A 23227-nucleotide genomic window follows, 5' to 3' on the forward strand; every position below is an offset into this window, starting at 1 on the left:
AGTTCAAAGTCAATAATAGGTTACCTGATGGCCTAACAAAACATGAGATGAACGATATAAAGAAGAGGATCCCACTTTGTGCTCAAGGGTAAGTATTAATGTTATAAATGACCCAATAAAGAATAAAATAAAAAAACGTTAATATTAACAAAATTGAGCTTTTTTGACCAGATGGAGCGCTTCACTACGTTTGTAGAAGACTGAAGGAGAGGAAGCATTTGGCTAAGGTAGTTTCCTCAGCTGCCAAGGCCAACATACTGTTAGAAGAAATGCACTGCAGTAGTGTCAGAGGTCAATACGGTGTGGATAAAACGCACAATGCGGTGATCAGCCGAAACTTCTAGCCTGGCATGGAGTCGGACATCTGCAAATAGGTAAGTTGGAAAAGTCACCTCAATTTACTTTTTCTTTTTACACAAAGGCCTAATTAACTGACAATCGCTCAAATGGAATCAATAATTTAATGATTTAGTTTAATTTAATTAAAAAGTTTAATTAAATTAAACTTCTCATAATCTCCTTCACTTCGTGTTTCTGCTTGCCCAAAGCCCTGAGATACATTAATTTGATTATTAATTGACTTCAGATTGCCCAGTATCCAGAGTGCCAAAGAAAACAGGCCAGTCTCAAAGAAAAGACCCAGTACAGCCCAATATAGGTGGGGTTATTTGTTCAACTGAATGTCCCATGCAGCAAAATGTGCTTGCATACCATTTACTTTCTATACAAATGTGTAATTATCATCAACCTTTTCAGGTAACTGAACCATTTGCGCTGGTGGGGAGGGATCTCATGAAGCTCAGTGTAACACTGGTAATCGATACATTTGTGTGATGGTTAACTATTTCACCAAGTGGGTAGAGGCCTACCCTCTGAAGACTTAAGTCTGCAGAGGAGGTGACCAATTGTATTCTCTCTCTCTCTCTCTCTCTCTCTCTCTCTCTCTCTCTCTCTCTCTCTCTCTCTCTCTCTCTCTCTCTCTCTCTCTCTCTCTCTCTCTCTCTCTCTCTCTCTCTCTCTCTCTCTCTCTCTTATATATATATTATTTTCTTTTTTGGTGCAGGTCAGAGACTGCTTACAGAACCGGGAACTGAATTCAAGAACCAGGTAGCAAGAGAATATTTCTTAGGAATAAGGAACTGAAGTGTTCATCATCAGGACCAAGAAGCCATTAACGACGCAGTATAGCCCATATTTTTTGGTGTTTGGCAGGAAGGCAAATTACCCATCTGAGGTGCCACACCTCTGAGGTATTAGGTAAGTGGCTCTATTTCTATAGGCCTCAAGGGACTGGGGTCATTATTACTTGACTAAATAGGTGAGATTTAACCACCACTTGGTATCTGGCGGATTTTAAAGGACTCTCAAAGCAGACATAAATGCACGTAAACGTACAAGATAGTCTTGGAGAATGTCTAAAAGAAGCAGGAGAAAATCCTTAAATGGAAGCTGGAGATTGTGTGCTCAAAAGAAATGTGAAGGAACAGCAGTGAAAAGGGGTACAAATGGAGTGTCTTGTTGGGTTCTTTCAAAATACTCGCATTCAATGGGAAATTTGCCAAAAAAAACAACTTTGGCAAATATCGACCTCCTCACCCCCTTCATTCACCACACCCACCCTCTCCCCCCACCCTCCATTCAGTTATGTGACATTAAGTATAATAATGCCATCAAGTCTTTTAAATTACTATAATGTTCTGAATTTCCAGTTTTCCAACAAATATGGACTGGGGGGGGAAAGGAGAGATTTTGTGGTCCAAAATGGCGCCATATATGAAATATTCAAGGCAGATCCCCAGAGCCCTAGACACGGCCTCTACGTGTGGGGCACGGTGGGACATGTAGTCCAGTAAACCACACTGGGTTGCTTCCTGCGGCATATCCTTTATTACGATTACGTTTGCATCGTATTTTCCGACCACAGGGTTTATATTGGAATGAATGGTCCAAGTGTATGTGCTTGGGTCTATATAGTCATATATTCTGTACTTATATCCTAACTTTTTTTGTTTACCTTACCAGATTTGTCTGAACCACTATGGCTATAATGTGGGTTCAATTAAATTACACTTGACTTAGTTTGTATCAAAAGTTTTTTTTTATTGCATAAACACATGTGGGTATACCTCAATACAGATTGTTTTTTTCTTACTTGCATTTGAAATTTTCCATTAGTTTGATAAATATTGCTGTTTTAAATATTTGTCTCATCTAAGCCGCATGCCAACATTGTATTTCATTTAGTTTTTATATTTTGTTTTTACATATCTTTGTTTAGATGAATCTTTATACAATGTACAAGATAAAAAGACCATGATGCTAATAATAAATTCATTCTGTTTTTATGGATGTATGATATATTCATGGTCACGTCATAACTGAGTCCAATGTGTTCAAAATCCCTCCTCACATCGTCATGCAAGGCTGTTTTTCAATGGCACCATTTTGTAAAGTGAATATTTTTCAATTAAAGTTGAATGCTGGTTTCATGGGACCTTGTGGAGGCTAGCAGGCCAAAGGTGGAAATACATGCTCCATTACTTCACTTCCAGTGTACAGAGAATATCAAAGACATATAATAGCATACATTTCACAGCAGTAAAGAACAGGGAGTACATTCCATACAAAACAGTGGGACTAAAACTAAATATTATGTCGAGTTGAACCAAGAGACACGATCACTACATGATGAAACATAAGATGAAACGCTGCTGATGGCGTGACCTTATATTTGCATATATTTATGAAATATCTCCTACCACGTTCTCATTTGAATCAAAGCTGGTAGAACCGGAGAATGGCTCGTCAAATTCCACAATAAGTCAGAAAACATGGATTCAAATTGAGCCTTTCCTTTCAAATTGTGCTGTCAGAGAATAAACAAACTACAAAGACACTTCCTTGTGTTTTAGAATAATTCATAACCTCAGGAAGAGCATGATGGGGTGTTCCAGTGTTATTCATGTTTACGTGAACACTCATAAGGGCTCTCACTCTCATGTCTTCTCCAAACACATGCATGTTAGGGCTCATGTCAGGGAGCATGTTCGGGAGCATTTTAGGGTGCATGTTAGGGTACATTTTAGGGAGCATGATAGGGAGCATGTTAGGGCTCATGTCAGGGAGCATGTTAGGGTACATGTAGGGTGCATGTTGGGGTACATGATAGGGAGCATGTTAGGGTGCATGTTAGGAAGCTGCTATAAAGCAGCATGTGAGGTGTGTTCAGTGAGTTAAACCCTGAGTTAAATCAAGTTTAAATCAAGTATTTCTTGGGTTAAACAATACAGTATATAGTAGGCTGAATTTCCCACAGGCATGTTTTTTTTTACATCTGTTGCAGATATTAATTTATATATATCTATATAAATATACATACATTATATATATTTTGAACTTGGCCAGTGTATCAGTGATATATATATAGAGAGAAAGTGTGTGTGTGTGTGTGTGTGTGTGGGGGGGGGGGGGGTATGAATCTGGGACTGTCATCCCGTCTCACACCAAAGTTACAAGCAGCAGTGTCTAACACTCGCTCACATTGCATTCTGGGATATCCAATGGGAGGCAGACTGCCAGAGACTACACACTGGCAGTGTTTGCCTCCACATCTACGCAACAACACAACACGAAATAAACCCTTTAACAGTCACCCTCAGTTATCTCTTTAAAATACAAGCATTGTTTAGTAACAATTTGTTTAGTAACAATACTAAACAATGCTTTAGTATTGTTTAGTTGTTTTGTTTTTGTCTACTTTTGTCTACTAAGTTGTTTCTGGTCACCACCCACTAGCCGTAGCCCTAGAGTATTCTACTAATAAATAATGCAGACCTAAGGTCCCAAATGGCATCGGACTAACATCCCAAAGCAGGGAGTCAGACCTATTATTCTCTTTCCCTTAAAAGCATCTGAAAATAAAAAATCCCAGTGTTTCACCTGCAGATCTCATTATAACCACTAGATGGGAACCATTCACAATGGTACATGGTGATGCCCACAACTTGAAACAGTTCCGCATCGTCCATAATACAGTACATATCACAGCCACTTCTCACCATACATTTTCCTCGAGATGAAAAAGAAATCAAACTGTATGTTTATATTTTTCATTTATATACAGTGAATTATTGTTTGATAAAGAATAATGAAATTGAACGACATGAACATCTTGTGTTATCACATATCAAATATACCTATTGGTGTGTGTATTGGATAGGACCTGTGACAACAGGAGGGTCATTTGGCTCGGCACATTATGGAAACCACTCTGAAAGCCTGAGTTTAGATTACGTAGACGACACTGTCATTAAGATACACAACGTTTAAGACAAGAGTAAGTCAACACCTACTTTGGGCTACATCAAAGCCTTCAAAGATCTACTGGAGTGGAACGCAGTACATTTAGACATGGTGCAGCACCTCGTTATACATGATGCTGCACCTCGTTATACATGATGCAGCACCACGTTAACATGATGCAGCACCACGTTAACATGATGCTGTACCTCGTTAACATGATGCTGCACCTCGTTAACATGATGCTGCACCTCGTTAACATGATGCTGCACCTCGTTAAAATGATGCTGCACCTCGTTAGCATGATGCTGCACCTCGTTAACATGATGCTGCACCTCATTAACATGATGCAGCACCTCGTTATACATGATGCTGCACCTCATTAACATGATGCAGCACCTCGTTAACATAATGCTGCACCTCGTTAACATGATGCTGCACCTCGTTATACATGATGCAGCACCTCGTTAACATGATGCTGCACCTCGTTAACATGATGCTGCACCTCGTTAACATGATGCTGCACCTCGTTAACATGATGCTGCACCTCATTATACATGATGCTGCACTTCGTTAACATGATGCTGCACTTCGTTAACATGATGCTGCACCTTGTTATACATGATGCTGCACCTCGTTATACATGATGCTGCACCCTGGCTCCCTGGGGCCACACACTAGAGTATAGAGGAGCCTGTGGTTGGGCTTTATAACCCTGGTTTTCCAAGACCGAATGGGCCGGTCCATTCGGTTCCCTAACGAGGCCATCTGACATGGGATGACAGGGTTTGAAACTGGGATTGGCCCAAAGCACCTGATAACATGTCAGACAGATTAGCATTAATTAGAAAATCAAGGTTAAAGGGTGAGAGACAGTCTTGAAAACAGTTAAATGTAATACCCCGTATTTTCATATGATTTATAAAATATCAAAACAAAACAAGTTGTATCACTTTGTGTTTCCTCTTTGACCTCCACACATCCAGGCTGCGTTTCCCTCCCCCCCCGTGTGAAGCAGTCCCTCAGAGTGTCCAACGCTCTTCATTAAAGAAACACAAGAGGTCATTTAGAGAAGGTCTTGTGTTGTGGCTGTGCCCAGCTCTGGCTGAAAAAAGACAGGATGTGAGGTCATGGCTCTGTGGTCCCTTACTGCGCTCCGCAGCGCAGTGTTCGTCACTCCATGCCGTTTCGCAGCATCTGATTGGCCGCGATGAGCATGACACTGATGATGAATGCCATGGCGAAGGCGCAAATCAAGCTCTTCCGGACGCACGTCTGTCGATTCTTCTTCTTAGGGTGGACTGAGAAAGAGGGAAATATAGTGTGCTATTTACTTCCATGACATTACACCTTCTAATGCTATAGATATGACCCTGTTGCCAGGGTAACCAAACAGTATCATGGAAGACGAGCTATGTGTGGACAACATATCGGCTCATCTTTCTAATATCATTATTATTAATATTATCATGATCATCATTATTTTTCTACTTCTTGTGTTTCTAAAGTAGGGCACCGCTGGGAACCTAAAGACAGTGTGGGCCCCCACACGGTGGAACCTAAAGACAGTGTGGGCCCCCACACGGTGGAACCTAAAGACAGTGTCCTGGCTCATCAGTTGGTTGCAGCTACTTCACAACCTTATTATCCATGCAACATTATTTATGTGTTGAATCATTTAGGACCTTAAGAAACCCATTTTCTCTAGGTGCGTGCTGGGATTGTAGGGCAACAAGGGATGCAGATGAGAGATTCTTTCTGTAAATACGAGCAGCATTAGCTGAACACCAATGTGACATCTATATCTATAGATCTATAGCTTACCACTTGGACTGCTGTATGTAATCTATACCTGTTAAATGTGGGGTGTTGTTTTCATGACCTTGATTCTGAGTACATGAACAGATTTGCTCACTGATAAGTCTATAGCAGGGGTCGGCAACCCTAGGCACGCGTACCACCACTGGCACGTGGATGCATAATCATTGGCACACTTGCAAAAAAAAAAAAAATATATATATATATAAATATATATATATTTTTTCACTACTACAATGCGGCAGCGTAATCATTACTACCGATTTGTTTTGCACTTTATTCAGTTTTGGGCATTTCCTCCCAGTGCAAATATGTTTAAATGAGTTACTGAAAGCAGTGTTCTGAATTGGGATAAATTAATCGTTTTTAAACCTATGTTGTGAGTAATAGAGAAGAAAATATTTAAAAGATTGTTGCAAGTGGCCTGTATGCATGGCCTTCACATGTTTTTGCAAAGCTGTACATGTCTTAAAGATATTGATGTGGATGTTTCCATCATTCTCATATAATATAACAGTCTGTTTTTACATTTCTCACAGTGCAAATATGTTTTTGAGTTTCTGAAAGCAGTATTTTAAGATGGGATATATGTAATTATAATTTGTAAGCCCATGTTGCAAATATAACAACAAAAAAAAACTTTTAAATGTTGTTGCATGATTGTGGACTATATGGAAATAATACAATTCCAGGTCTTCTGGAAATGTTTTTGGTCGCTGTGTCATAATTCAGCTTAATATTTAATATATTGTTCCTTAAGGCACACTCATTAATGAGAAAATGTCCAACTGGCACTGCATGTTGAAAAGGTTGCTGACCCCTGGTCTAGTGATAAACAATAAACTGCAGTCAGTCAACACGCTGAAAAAAACACACACACACACACACACACACACACACACACACACACACACACACACACTCACAGACACCCACACGTGCAAGTGTACACACACATACATACACACACACACACACACACACACACACACACACAAACACGTGCAAGCACACACACACACACACACACACACACACACACACAGACACACACACACACGCACACACACACACACTTGCAAGCACCCACCCCCACGCAGGCAGGCAGGCAGGCAGGCACGCACACACACACACACACACACACGGGAAAGCTCCCAGGCTCACCTCCCTCGTACTCGGGGCAGTTCCCAGAGGATTCCTTGAGGCTCTCCTCCTCAGTAATGATGATGTTCTCGATGTCCTTCATCGTCAGGTGGTCTCGGAAGGCGTGGAACAGAACCTGCTTCAACTCGTCCAGAGACAGCTGCTGCATGTCGAACTGCAAACACACACACACACACACACACACACACACACACACACACACACACACACACACACACACATACATAACCACACACACACACACACACACACACACACACACACACACACACACAGTCAGATATCATTTTGTAGCAGGTGTGCCATGTGTGTTTCTGTGTGCGTGGGTGTGTAATTGTGTATTATTATATTGTGTAGGTCGGAAAATGTGTGTACCTTTGCAGGCTTTTTTTAGTTATTCGTTTTTAAATTGCCTCATTTAGGCAACACACACACACACACACACACACACACACAAACGCATGTTTATATGTATATAAATATAGATATTGAAAATGGATTTTCTAAAGCAATAAACAAGACCCCCATCCCCCTATACACCACCAACACCACCAACACCACCCACCAGCCATCTTAAAGCACCCATCACACTCTTTTCATGCATAAGAAGTCACACCCCACCAAGCCCCCCTAGCAACGGGTAACCCAAGCCCCCCTAGCAACAGGTCCCCCCAACACCAGGAGCAGCTGGCCCAGCAGACGGACCCAGACGGACCCCAGGATTTGTGGCGCGGTGGGATGGGTTTCAGAGGTTTGGCATGTTAGAGACTCACACAGGAACAGCCACGAGTTTGAAGAGAGAAGCCTGGTGTCTCAACACATGTAAAACCTCCAGGACCTGCTCCCTCCAGGACCTGCACTACATAGACCAGCTTCCTGTAGACCTGGATTAGATGGACCCGCCCCCTTTGGACCTGGACTAGCTAGACCAGCTTCCTTTAGATTGGACTAGATAGACCCGCCTCCTTTAGACCTGGACTACATAGACCGCCCCCTTTGGACATGGACTACATAGACCAGCTTCCATTAGACCTGGACTAGATGGACCCGCCCCCTTTATACCTGGACTACATAGACCAGCTTCCTTTAGACCTGGACTACATAGACCAGCTTCCTTTAGACTTGGACTAGATAGACCCGCCTCCTTTAGACCTGGACTACATAGACCGCCCCCTTTGGACCTGGACTAGATGGACTAGCGTCCTTTAGACCTGGACTAGATGGACTAGCTTCCTTTGCGTTCTTGCAGACCAGGCTCTATTAATGTGCCATGTTCATAAACGGAGCACACACACACACACACACACACACACACACACACACACACACACACACACACACACACACACACACACACACACACACACACACACATACAAACAATGTAATTACATTTTTATGAATTAAAGTATTATTTGATTGTTTTATTAATGGTTTTATTTGTTGTATTATTGAAAACCTAAAAGTATTATTGAGGATCCAAAGCTTTATAGGGCTTGCCTTTTTCTGGGAATTATTTCCTGCCATCTTCATGCAATCTTCAAGAAAAAAGACTAATCTCCTCTGGGAACACAAGTACATAATAACTGTAACTCATTATAATTTGATTAAACACACACGCACGCACGCACGCACACACGCACACACGCACGCACGCACACACGCACACACGCACACACACACATTGATCAGCACTGATCAAAACAGCTAATGACGTCAACACATTAATAACCTCTTTCTTCGACACTTGTTTACTTCTTCTTTGTTCCTTTTAAACCAGCAACACTCCCTTTGTTCTTTTAAACCAGCAACGCTCCTTTTGTTATTTTAAACCAGCAACGCTCCTTGTTATTTTAAACCAGCAACACTCCTTGTTATTTTAAACCAGCAACGCTCCTTTGTTATATTAAACCAGCAACGCTCCTTGTTATTTTAAACCAGCAACACTCCTTTGTTATATTAAACCAGCAACGCTCCTTTTGTTCTCAACAAAACCAACTAGTTCCTTTAAACCTCCTCTCTCAGTGTGATCCAAGGCGTGATCAACCACACAGCCACCCACCCTGTGTATCGCAACGGGCATGATGCCAAGGTCAAGAGTGTGTGTGTGCCTGTCTGCATGTGCGTGTGCATGTGTTTGTGTTTGTGTGTGTGTGCATGTATGTGTGCATTTGTGTTTGCATGTGCGTATTTGAGAATACATCCCTGTATGCAGTGTGTGTGTGTGTGTGTGTGTGTGTGTGTGTGTGTGTGTGTACGTGCATGTGTGTGTGTTTTGGGGGCTTTGTTTGCTTCTCAAAGACAACAGGGGTGATGCGTGGTGACGGGGTGACATGCTGAGGCAGGACCCATCAGTCACAGGAGCATGCGCTTCCCTGACCTTCCCCTCCTGCTGCTCTCTGTCTGCCCTCATCCCTAAACCCCTCCCCTGAGGAGCATGTCGCCGTGCATAGGTAATGTTCAATCCAGAGGAATGGAGCCGTCCCACTCGAGACAGAAATAGATACACCTGGTCATATGGGGGCAACATACCCCAACCCTGGTTTCATTGAATCTTTGGGAACATTCTGATTCTGCAGCATTATAAGTAGTATTGTGAATACAGAGGTTGTGTCCTCCTCTGTGCTAGTTGTGTGAACTTCAAGGAGATAGACAAGCCTTGCTGCTCATCTGGGGGGCTCAATCTCTTGACCTTTATTTCAGCTTCTGGTGCGTGAGGTTAATTGGGTATAGAAATACGGGGGGCACAGTATCCATTCTGGACAAACATCCAAATCTAAAAATATGCACACTTATGTTTCTCTAGTACTCTGTGACCAGACACATCAAACTGATGAACTGTGGTGGCAATTATCCTTCATTTCCCCTTGCTAGGATGGATGGCTCATTTTATTATTGTTATACAGGTTTTGAATTTTGAATTTTTTTGTTTTTCATTTGCTCATGTAAAGTTCTTGGTAACATGTTTTGAAAAGTGTCTTAGTCTAATTATCTTTTTTTTAATTATTATTTCTGTCAGGCTGAAGACAGACAGACAGGCTAAATGATAAATGAGTTGCCCTTTGACCCCCTGGCTCAGGAAACGGCAGAGTGGTGGAGTTTGGCTTTGACCTGTAGGAAGGTTAACCCCCTTTTCCCCCTTATTCGCTGAAATACCTGCAAACCCTCCGCCTAAGACCAGGGGAACCAGCCCTTAGTCTAAGCCCAGAGGAACAAGCCCTTAGTCTAAGACCAGAGGAACAAGCCCTTAGTCTAAGCCCAGAGGAACAAGCCCTTAGTCTAAGCCCAGAGGAACAAGCCCTTAGTTTAAAACCAGAGGAACAAGCCCTTAATCTAAGACCTATCACAGGGCTGTTGAATACGTTGATTTCAGCTGGGTGCAATAGAGTCACTGAGATGTGTTTGTGTCTTTGAAATGACGCCAGATGTTTCCTACCATCTGTGTGACATGTTGTCCTTTAGGGTGTGGAGCTCTGTCTGGCGAGCGGTTGATAGAGAGAGGGATGGTTCAACTTCTCATACACTGATACAATAACGCCCCAGCGTGGCTAATTTCATATGCAACATTGCTCATTATAACGCTCCTACACAACGACAATCCAAAAAAAAATATTTTATGACATTTATGATGAGGGTTATGTGTGTTATGTGTGGTGAAAATGTGTACACTATGTAAATGTGCAACTATGTGAGAACCATGAATGAAATAAATCAAAAATGAAATGAATGAAATGAAATGAAATGACATGCATTCTTCGAAGAATTCTCAGCCAAAAACACATTTTAATAAACTCATAGAGTTCAAATTGGAGCTGGAACAGGGATTTCAGTAACACATTAAGGTCTCGTTAAAGTCTTTGGATTCTGCTATCAAAGCTGTTTTGAATTTATTTTGAGAAATGACGGTTCTTGAATGAACAACAGATAGCAGAAGTCACTTGATCGTTGTCTGCTTAGTGATTGGTTAAGTTGGAAGGAATCACAGCCGATCTTTGTGACAGCTCGGACTGGATCCACCTCAGACTGAATGATGAGTGAGGGAGAAAGAATTGCTGATTATCAGGGCGGAGCTGCAGCCGGACACACGTCAGACTGCCAACAGACCGACCAACAAGGAGGGAAGGAAGTCACTCAGAGACAGAATAATGCAATATCTGTGCGCAGGCTGAGAGCAGTAGCAGACACGCTGTAATCCTCCCCCAGAGGGACACGGACAAAGGACATTTAAAACATTAGAACAGACAGTAACTTTGGTTCACCACAAAACTAAATCCTAAATCTCAATGGTCCTGCAATTTCTAGAAACCATGGAACTTGAGGAAGACTGACAAATATTCATGCTCTGAATCTGATCTATCTCTGAAATACACCAACAAAACACAGTAGAAGCCGTTTCCATGCCAATCACTGAAGACAATCACTAAGCACTGAGTGACATTAATAAGGACACTGACATAATAATGAGGATAATGATCATGATTCAACAGCTTGATTTAAATCTGCACATCATGCAACTCCACACTTGCCTCAGGCTCCTCCTTCACACACACACACACACACACACACACACACACACACACACACACACACACACACACACACACACACACACACACACACACACACACACACACACACACACACTCAAGCACGCACACATGCACATACACAGACTCAACACATCATCTTGGTGATGTTGCCCCCCCAGGTATTGTCTTCTGTGTCACTCTCTCTCTTTGTGTTTTGGTCCTGCTATTGTTTTAGCTCTATCCGTCTCTGATTTTCTCTCGCTGTCTCTCTCACCTTGACAGTTTCATCCTCTCCCTCTTACTCTTCCGCTCTCTGCCTTTCAGAGCCTTTCTTACTCTCTCTCTTCACATTTCTCTTTTCTCTCTCTCTCTGTCTGAGATTAAACTTATAAATCACCCCTGGGACACACAATGTCTACGACCTTCAGGAGAGACCTTTCGGTGCATTTATTCTCCCTTTCTTGCTCTCTTTCTCTTTCCTTTCTCTCTCTCTCTCTCTCTCTCTCTCTCTCTCTCTACTCTCTCTCTCCACTCTCTTTCTCTCTCTCTCTCTCTCTCTCATGTATGCATTTCAGTATATTCCATTTACTCAACATAGAATGGCTTTCTGCCGGTATCTGCACCATCTTCTCCTCCACGTCTCTCTCTCTCTCTCTCTCTCTCTCTCTCTCTCTCTCTCTCTCTCTCTCTCTCTCTCTCTCTCTCTCTCTCTCTCTCTCTCTCTCTCTCTCTCTCTCTCTCTCTCTCTCTGTCTCTGTTGAGCTGTCTCTTTATCATTCATTCATTTCCACCTCCTTGAGGCTGCTTGCCTCTGCGCTCAGTCTCCTCCATTTTTCATTTCTTAATCTCAACATTCTCTCTCAGATGCAGCATTATTTTTAGCACAAAATAGTGACTCCCTCTCTCACTGACTATATTTTTCTCTCTTTCTCTCTCTTTCTCAATCCCTCTCCCGCTCCCTCTCTCTCTTTCTCTCTCTCTAATTTCTGATTAATTAACAATCATTGAACTTAATTTATTCACAAGTTAACACAATCTACAAAAGCAAACCAATAAGAGGCTCATCTCAAACCTTAGCAATCGTTTCACTTTATGAGCACGGAGAGCATGAAACTCCACTCAGGAGTGTATAATGAGTTAGATTTATTGACTACACATCTCGACACATATGTGTAGTGTGTGTGAGAGAGTGAATGTGGGAGTATTTGGAAGTTAAATACTACTAGTACTACTAATACTAGTTGAAGGCTCCAGTAGCTGACGGCAGTAAGATACGTGATAGTTTCCCTCACCTGCCAGAAGATATTGTCGATGGTTGTGCCCAGGAAGCCTTCTCTGTTGTCAGAGGACAGCAGCTTGGGGCCCAGGATGGTCATGAACTCCTCGAAATCCACCTGGCCGTCCCCTGCAAGGAGCAAGCACACACGCACACACACGCACACACATGGTAGGTAAAGGTATAAAGAAAGACAGGTGGAGAGTTATAAAGAGAAGACAGGTGGAGAGGTAGAAAGAGAAGACAGGTGGAGAGGTAGAAAGACAGACAGGTGGAGGATGATGTTGTGAAAACATCCCTTGAGACCCACATGTAATGGGGCAGAAAATGAGTTGGTTCCTATTTCCGGAGGGAAAGCATCTTAAAGCAGCTCATGACACATCCCTGCTGATGACTCAACTCTCTCAACTCCTTTACACCATTGTATACAAAGTCAGACGCATCCCCACTAGTGTGTCCCCCGTGCTTCCCAGTACAGCTCACAATGGAGGCTGACTGCTAGTTCCTCTTTGTTCTGCTCCATGCAGAGCTAGGCTCCTTGACAACATGTGCTTAGCGTGCTCCATGGTTAGGGGCTGTAGGTACGCTTTGACACAAAGAGACAGAGCATGGAAGATTTGGAAAATAAACAGTCCCAAAATAAACACTCCTCTCTGCTCAGATTCTACGCCATTGAGATGATGACTTGTGTGCACAAATGTGCTTGGCAAGATGGATTCCATGAATGGCCCTGATTGGCCAGAAATGAGGCAGTAGCGATGAGGCATTTGTCTCATCGCTACTGGCAATGAGGCAATGAGGCATTGAGGCAATGAGGCATTTGTCTCATATAGAAAAAAGGCACAGTCAACTCGCATTTCCCTCAATAACAGTAGACCGATGCCTGTGCCATTTCTAACGAGTTACACTCAAATAACATTGCTTACGTACAGCACCTTTAACTATTTCAGCTGTTGACGGCTGAGAGTTGGATAACACATCAAGCTACGCACGCAAAACACCGTGCCAGTGTAACAATGATACACAAAAACAATCCAACAAAGGGGTCTCTAAAGTCACACACACACTTAGAAAAAAGAGAACGCCATAAATTGCCAGATTGGAGCTGGGTGAATGTTCCCGGGGGGGGCACCAGAGTTGATTTAATTGTGAAAATAGAGCAATTAGCCGCAAGACAGATCAGCGGGTGTTATTCAAGCATAGAAAACACTGGTGGTGTCAGCAGTCATTTTCCTTCCAAACACAGTGTGTGTGTGTGTGTGCCTGCGTACTCAATGAATTGTCATTTATGTCTAAACGTTGTTTCTACCGATTTAGATGTAATTAACCCTTGTTGTTTACTTCCTGCTTCCAGAGTGTCTCATGTGTTTACTTCCTGTTTCCACAGCGTCTCACGTTGTTTACTTCCTGTTTCCAGAGCGTCTCACGTTGTTTACGCCCTGTTTTCTTGCTTACTTCGTAAACAACGTGAGACACTGTGGAAACAGGAAGTTAACAATGTGAGAAGCTGTCAGTCGGTCCCTATAGCAGCTTCTAAAAGAAGGTCTACTCATTCCAGGCACTTTTAAGGGCCCATTTTCTCAGGTGCCCTTCTCAGCGACTGAGCCCCTGCCCGTTTGGAACCATGTACACGGCCCTGGCCTGTAGAACAAACGTCCCATTATTCAGTTTGGCAGGTAGCAGAGAAGCAACCCGGAGCAGGCCTATCCACAGAGAGAATCACCTCCGCCAGCGAGGAGGTCTGCACTGTCCCTGCCTGTCGTGGTTCATGTAAAGCGAGTCCGCCAGAAGCTCTCTGAATTAAAGTGCTATACCTCGGTAGGGAGAAGCAGTGGTCAGACTGATCCCAGGTCAGAGGCTTCATTTACATGACCTGAATAATCAAATAACCAGCAGGGGCCTTCTCATATCCCAACTCATATGCCCAATGAGCGATGGAATGTTACCATGGAAACAAAACTCACACAAACCACCAAACGGACCCAAGCCTATGCAAATAGAGGCCTATTTAACCTTACTGTAGGCAGGATCTATATCCTGTCCATTCAAAATCTAACATCTGAGTGTCATTTGTCAAAGATGGCATAGTCATTGGTCAGGTATTAATCCGGCATCTCTTCTCCGACTGGCTCATGAAATCCATCTTACCTGTCACAGCTTAGCTTAACCACAGTTTTGTGGAGCATTACTGGGCTGTCTATGATGCCCGATGCTGGCCTACAGAAACCTCTCCATCCACTTTTATTTGGTTATTATAATGAAGGCAATTTGAATTTTACAGCCGGCACCACTTGTCTCTTTCTGTGAAGCAACTCCTCTACTGAGCGTCCCTATAGCGAACATCCCGCCCTTTCTCTCACCTCTTGCCGCTAAGCAGGACTTCCTGCTCTCTCTGACGCACGCTCGGAAGTCCCGCCTCCCCTCGCCAATGAACGCACGTTGGAAGCCCCCCTCTCCAGCCCCCCCGCTCCAGCCCACTTCTACAGGCTCCAGTACCCCCCTCTCCAGCCCCCCGCTCCAGCCCCCCACCCCAGTAACGCTGCTCTGCTCTGACTCCTGGGGGGCGAGGCCAGCGCTCAGGGCAGCTGGGGTTTGGACCGGCCACACTGGAAATCAATGGCCACCTCTACAAACTGAAGGGATTGGACACGCAGTGTCATTTGTGTGAGGCTTAAAGGCTTAAAGGCCAATCATACACACCCTGCCCGCTGCACCTCCCTGTCCTCCTGTTTGAAGGTTTGGAAGATGTCAGAGACTTCTGAGAGTCTCAGAGTCTTCTCACTCTCTTGTGTGCTGTAGGTAAGCTTGAAGAGATCATATTTGAGGCTAATTTGTTAGAAATGCCACAGCCATCCATCCATTAGTGAGTCAAAGCGCTGTGAGAAGATCTGATTTGAGTTGACTGCGCCTGCCGCTGTGTGAGACTGTTTCCATTGTAGACTGCTCAGTGCTCACTTCAGACCATTCAGGGCATCCGTAATTATCAAGAGTCCATCTTGCCATTCAATCACAGGTGTTTGGTGAGGGGGAGGCGACATTCAGTAACAAACTGGAACCTCTCTTCCTCTCATTTCCGCTCTCTTTACAACTTAACTGCAGCACATGCATGTGTCTGTAACTGACTGTGTGTGTGTATTTTTATATTTGATGCCCACAGACATTCAGCACCCCCATACTTCTGGACAGCAGGTCCCAGATCAGCACCCTGGATAGCTCCACCCCCTTGGGAAGAGCTACATCACATATTCTTTTATACCACAGAGCCCCCCTACCCTGTTGCTCCTGTGTTTGTGTTTTTGTGTCGTGTGTGTGTGTTTGTTAGTTTGTTAGTTTGTAGTATGTGTGTGTGTGTGTGTGTGTGTGTGTGTGTGTGTGTCTGTGTGTATGTGTTTTATTATGGTTTGTGTGTGGTTAGTGTGTTAGTGTGTTAGTGTATTAGTGTGTAGTGTCTGTCTTGTCTGAGTGTGTGTGTGTGTGTGTGTGTGTGTGTGTGTGTGTGTGTGTGTGTGTGTGTGTGTGTGTGTGTGTGTGTGTGTGCGTGCCCCTCACCATCCATGTCCAGCCTCTGCATGATGATGGCCAGCTCCACCTCGCTGGGCATGTAGCCCAGTGAGCGCATGGCCATGCCCAGCTCCTGCTTGGAGATGAAGCCATTCCCGTCGCGGTCCAGAATACGGAATGCCTCTCGGATTTCTGGGAAGAAAACAAAGCAATAATAATGAAGAAGACATCATAGATACATAAACAAAGTTGGCGTGTTTCATTTTTCTTTCTGTGATATTTAGTGATCAAGCAAATCCAAATGAATATCCACTTCTGTTTAAGAGCAGGTTTGTTGAGGGAGAGGGATATTGTGACGGGCCTCTGGCTGTCTTTGAGTGTTGTTGTGTAGTTTGGGGCAGGACCCTTTGCTCCTCCCTGTCTGTCTCTCTCCTCTCGGGTGGTTCCTGGTGGGTGGAGCTGCACAATCGGGCCAGCTGGCTGCAGATATAATACTGCTCCCCAGTCTGCCCATGGCTCTCACCCTCTCCAGACACCATTTACTCTTCGTTTGGCTTTTGACTTTTGGTTACACAATTATTTTGGTTAACTTCTGTTATGAATTATGGTTACTTTTACACTTAGACCTTGGTGTGCCTCCATATTTGTTGTGGCCAAGAGCAAGGTCGTAACAATATACATATATATCAGGCCCTTACCGACTACTGTGACCGTCACTTTGGCTTGGCGAATTCTAATCGTGAATTTCAAATAATACCAAGTGATGAGGGCATACGCCACGATTGTCAGAAATAAACCACTAAACATTCCCATTGGTCTCAAGACTGGCTCAGTCTTTCATTGCTGCTTCCAGTGCAGCTCAATACGAATGAGAGCAGTAATCCAAACAGATTCTAGGCCTTCAGAATCTCCAGTGTACCCTTCTGCTGTTGAAGCCAACAGGGACAATGTTGGGGGACAATGAGACCTGACTGCAGGGCCAGTTAGCTACGTCAGCACGAGGCCTGAGGGCCAGTTAGCTACGTCATTGTATGGCCTTTTGCTTGCTTGGTGGGCGTATGAGTTAATGACTGTGAGAATGTTCTGGTTTCTTTGATAAGACATTGTGTTATGGTTTCAAACACTGTGTGTGCCTGCAATCAATTTATAGGGACCCTCATAGGTGAAAAGTTCATGTTTTAAACAACTTAACTTCAATAATCTATTATCTATTAATTATTTATTATCTTCAATTTGACAGGAAATATAGGCTACTATAAGATAGGCCTGAATGACATCCGGTAATTTATATATATTTATATATATTAATCTATAAAATCAAGCATTGTCTGTGGAGATGGAGGGCTCCAGTCAGACAATAAGGACATTTATTGAAAACAGAACAGAGTAAATTGCACACAGAAGACTGACTCAAAAAGATGTTTGAGCTTTCATTCTTTCAAAGGCGGAGCAAGATACCTACTGCTCGTTTTACACCTAACACAATTTTTAGCTACTGGGGGACCATAGGCAGGCTAGGATAACTCATATTAATGTTAGAAAACCTCATAAAGTGAAAATTTCATGCCATGGGACTGTTACGCCCCCACTGCCACTGCCACTGCAATGGTCTTTGGGTGGTGTGCTCAATCAAGTTAATTGTGTACACCTGCCAAGGTGTGTTTAAAAGCCATGCCTTCAGCCTCAGAAGGGGGCTTGCTTTCTTGATGCATGCTTTTCACGCAATTAAAACGAGAAACGTGGATTGTCGCGCTGTCTCCTGCCCCGTTTCTTTGTTACATTGAGCCGCGTAACAGGGACCTTTAAAAATACTATTATTACTATCAATGGTCCTACTGCCTAGCAACCCTGAGCAGTCAAGCAGAACTCCATCATAAGGCAACTCCAACATAACAGACAGAACAGTGAATTACTGTTGAAATGATTGGAGTTTAAGAGGAACTTGATGATAAAAGGCTTCCCCTCATCGGGAAGAGGTGGAGCCTCTCTCCTCCCCCGCAGTCCCACGCTCTCTCCCCGCAGAACAATCAAGATAAGCTGCTTGATTCTTCTCTCTGTTTTCACCCCATCCTCCCCTCTGCTCTCTCTCATCTCTTTGTCTGTCCTCTCCCTCCCCTGGTCTCTCTCTCATCTCTTTGTCTCTCCCTCCTCTGGTCTCTCTCTCATCCCTTTGTCTGTTCTCTCCTCTGGTCTCTCTCTTATCTCTGTCTGTTCTCTCCTCTGGTCTCTCACTCATCTCCTTGTCTCTACCTCCTCTGGTCTCTCTCTCATCTCTTTGTCTGTTCTCTCCTCTGGTCTCCCTCTCATCTCTTTGTCTCACCCTCTTTTGGTCTCTCTCTCATCTCTTTCACTGTTCTCTCCCCATCCTTCCCTCTGCTCCATCTTCAAGAGTGTCTGTCATTGAGGAGCCAGAGGGCTGCCAGGCATCAACAGACCGTCTCCTCCTGCAGCAGTTCCTGACTCAACTTCCTCCGCCCCCGCACCCCCCCCCCCAGTCGCTACGTTCAAGAGAGAGCACTCGCACACACAGTCACACACACAGACACAGGCACACAAACGCACAGACATGCGCGCACACACAGACACGCGCACACAGACACACGCACGTGCACACACAGACACGTGCACACACAGACACGCGCACACACAGACACGTGCACACAGACACACGCACACAGACGCACACACACAGACACGCGCACACACAGACACATAGACACACAGACACACAGACACACGCACAGACAGACATGCGCAGACACAGACACCCGCACACACACAGACACGTGCACACAGACACACGGACACAGACACGTGTACACACACACGTGCACACGCACAAACACACGCGCAGACACAAACACACGCACACACACACACAGACACACGCACACAGCTACACACACACGCACACATGAGACACAGACACGTGCACACACAAAGACACGTGCACACACACACAGACACGCGCACACACACAGGCGTCTCCTCAGGCAGCAGGGGAGCCAGAGCTCCAAGGGGACATCGCCCAAAGCGCCCTGTCAATCTCCCACTAATGGCCTGTCAATCAGACGAGTATCAGATGCAGAGCGGAGACGGAGAGGAGGACGCACACCTGGCGAGAAACGCCTGGGTGGACGGATCTGTGAACGTGATAGAGATGAGCGGGCGAGTCCTCATCCCGTGTTTTTCACCGTTTGTACACAGCCAAAACCGCCTGCTTTGCACTGGACTCCTCGAGGAAGTGAGAGTGGCAGTTCTTCACCGGTCTGCATTAACCTATGTTGACATCCATTTAAATTAATTCATTATGATATAGATGGATAGATCCCTAAATTCACACACACACACACACACCATCACCAATTGCCAATAGAGCCTTTTCAGTCCACGGCAGAAGACCTCTATTCCTCAGTCTGCTGCCCGTGCCCGAGTACTGATGAGTTCTATGACGCCTCTGTTTGGGCTGCGATGACGCCTCTGTGAAAAGGGTGCGACAGGCGGGAAACCTCCTCACTAGCTACAGAGGTTAATTTGTGGGGAACAAGGAAGCACGGGATGGCTCCGTGGTCAGTATAGGATATCCCATGAGACGATGTGGCGCAAGGACTTTTAAAACTGGTGTAGGACGTTTATCTATTCAGAACGCTTTGTCATATTTGTTTTGTTTTGGGGGAGTGGCATAAGAGTTGAGCCAGAAGGGAGATGTGGGATTTATTTGGTTGGATATTTTCCAAATCTAGCTTCCTCTGGCTTGTTTCTGCCAACGCCTACCCCAGCTTTAGATATTCACATGTGAAGGCATAATTACATAAATTAGTTTTTGTTTGGTTACTCAATTGTTGTATTAAATTGTTTTCAAACCTCAGACCAGCTAGATCCCCGTGGTATATATAGCTTGCAGTAGTCACGTGATGCTCCCTGGTTATGCTGCCTCACTTCATGCATTTTCACAAAGTAGCCACTGAACAAGGATGTTTCCTGAACAGGTATTGAGGTTATCCTCTTCGCCACTGATACAGTCAATGTGTGTACTGTTTTCTGTTGCTCTCTCTCTCTCTCCCACTCTCTCTCTGCGTGAGCGTGCTTATCATTAGTCTATCTGCCCGGACACAGTGCCCACTCGTGTCAGTCTTGGAAACAACCCTGCCTGAGATCGTCATCCTCCGCCCACCTTTTACTATCTGTCACTTCAGCAACAGCTTGTGATGCCCTATCAGGCCCCTCTTAGCCTGTGAATAGCACCTTCTGCTGATCACTAGACCAGGGTGTCACCTCGCTCTCTCTCTCTCCTCTCTTCTCTCTCTCTCTCACACTCTCTCCCTCCCTCTCTACTATTTACTCAAAAAGGTGTGTCTGTCTGTCTGTGTGTGTACATGGTCATTTCTTTGCATCAAATTAGACTTAAACAAGAAAAGTGATTGTCATCCAAAACAACCTGTATGTTCATTTCTTCTTGAATCTAATACTGGTGTGGAGTGTGTGTGGATAATGGCTGGTTCAAGCAGCCTGATTGAGTCTGATTGGACTCTGGGATGGGTGAGGCTGCACACCTTTTGCACATTGAGTGATCATGTGCGCAGGTTAAACCATCAGCGCACAAAAACTCAGGGAGATCTCCTGCATGGCAACATGGAGCCCAACGTATCTGTATCATGTATCATTGTCTGCAAACCTTACATTAAATCAGCTTTCAACACCACCACCCTGTGTCCTTGTCTGGAGGAGCCCAGTAAAAAGCAAGGGCGTAGGTTTGGTCTCAGCTTTGGTAGGGACACTTCACAGACCCCTGCCCCCCCCCTCCCCCCCCCCCTCAAGTTAGGAACTTGTGAAGCGAACATGAAGTCACTTGTGAAGTGACCCTATGCAAAATCACGCCCTTGAGTAAAAGTCCCCTTGGTGGCGTTTAGCAAGGACATTTCTACATCTGTATTACTAATGCATGTATGCGTGTGTGTCTGAGATACCACTACACGACTCACTGTGTTGCACAAATCCTAACCTAAGGTCTGAGCCGCCCTCTTGATGGTTTTCATCAATTGATGGAAAACAGGTTAAAAAAAAGTCCCACCATCAACAGGTGGTACACTAGCCTCTACCTGCAGTGAAATAGGATTCTAAAGGAGAGGCTTACAGGCCTGAACTTGAATGGCTTTTTACCAACCAGACCTTTTTCTAAATGGGTCGATCTGTATCTATACACCGAGGAATAGCTGTTGGTTATAAAGCCACAACCAGTTCACTTCATCCACGATGGGTAACACTCTAACCTTGATGACACAAGGACTTCACGCTACATAAAACCTCCAGTTCCATACAGCTTTTTCTGGTTGAAGGTGAGAGGTTATATGGAACAAACCACCAACAGAAGCGTGCACACGCATGCACAGCAGTCGTTGTATTGGACCCAGGGAAAGCTGGTGGTGAATTGATCTGCCAATTCCCCTTCAGAGACATTGGATTAAGAGATTTGGAGGACAAAAGGACTTGGAACCAAAGCTCACTGAAGCAGTGTTCAATAGTGCACATGTATGAAGTCATGAGTGTGAGTGCGTGCTGACATAGATCCCTTGGAGTTGTGTCCTAGATTCAGCTCCCAACACAATGTTCACAATCTATAGTTGGGCAAGTTGAAAGGCTTTAATACTCTATTAAAGACTACAATGCATCCTAACTGTGTATAGAACAGCATAGATGCTACTAGTTGTTACATTAGGTCATATTTCTCAAAGTCCTGCTGAGCATAGATTCATATATTCTCTAACTAATTCAACATAATGTCTCTTGGAAAACGGGACTAAACCTAATAAAGAAACCTGATATACTTGTAATGTTTCTCCTTCCTCACAAGAACTGTCTCAATGGCTCGGCTCAAGGAAGCTAATAGCAGTAAATATCCTTCAATATAATAAGATAAATATAGAAATGCTAGTAAAAAAATACAACATATTTCCCAGTAGATGGACATGTTCAGCGTGCTGGGCTGTACTAGGGCTAGACAGCTCTGTCCCGGCACAACGTTACCTGCGAGCTCCTCTGGGGAGATGCTGGTGAGCTGGAAGGCTTCGCTGCCCTCAGAGAGTGAGCTGCTGAGGTAGTTGTCAGGGTAGAGTAGGCCTGCTCGCACATGGTGGAACGGCATCTTCAGCCTGCACACACGGAGAGATGAACAGGAGTATGAATAAATACACACACATACACACACATATATAAGTAGTCCCCCCCCCCCCCACACACACACACACGCAAACATTTGCACACCCACACACCCATTTGAATAGCTATAAACGTACACAGAGACCCAAATGTCAACGCAGGTACATAGTCACTCACATAAATATAGCTACACACACACACACACACACACACACACACACCAACACATAGTCACTCACATAAATATAGCTATACACATACACACACCACACACACACACACACACACACACACACATCAACGCATAGTCACTCACATAAATATAGCTATACACACACACACACACACACACACACACACACACACACACATCAACGCATAGTCACTCACATAAATAAGCACCAGTCCTGTAAAACGTGTTCACTTTCATCCACCTCAGTACAAATACATCTGTGAAGGATTGTGAAGGAATGGATTTCTGGGT

The 23227-nt window shown here is 44.3% G+C and overlaps 1 protein-coding gene across 1 annotated transcript; it reads right to left on the reverse strand.

Annotated features, from left to right (window-relative positions):
• Nucleotides 1-5472: 5472 nt before the first annotated feature.
• LOC311354955 (calcium-binding protein 8-like) lies at nt 5473-22729 on the reverse strand (the record flags this gene model as incomplete). The annotated part of the gene is made up of 5 exons (XM_084474816.1): nt 5473-5600; nt 7282-7435; nt 13103-13215; nt 16636-16779; nt 22612-22729. 5 exons carry the CDS (start codon nt 22727-22729, stop codon nt 5473-5475), a joined length of 657 nt encoding a protein of 218 aa, XP_084330942.1.
• Nucleotides 22730-23227: the final 498 nt, after the last annotated feature.

The sequence above is a fragment of the Micromesistius poutassou genome (assembly GCF_964030765.1).
Source record: "Micromesistius poutassou genome assembly, chromosome: 10".
Taxonomy (NCBI): Eukaryota; Metazoa; Chordata; class Actinopteri; order Gadiformes; family Gadidae; genus Micromesistius; species Micromesistius poutassou.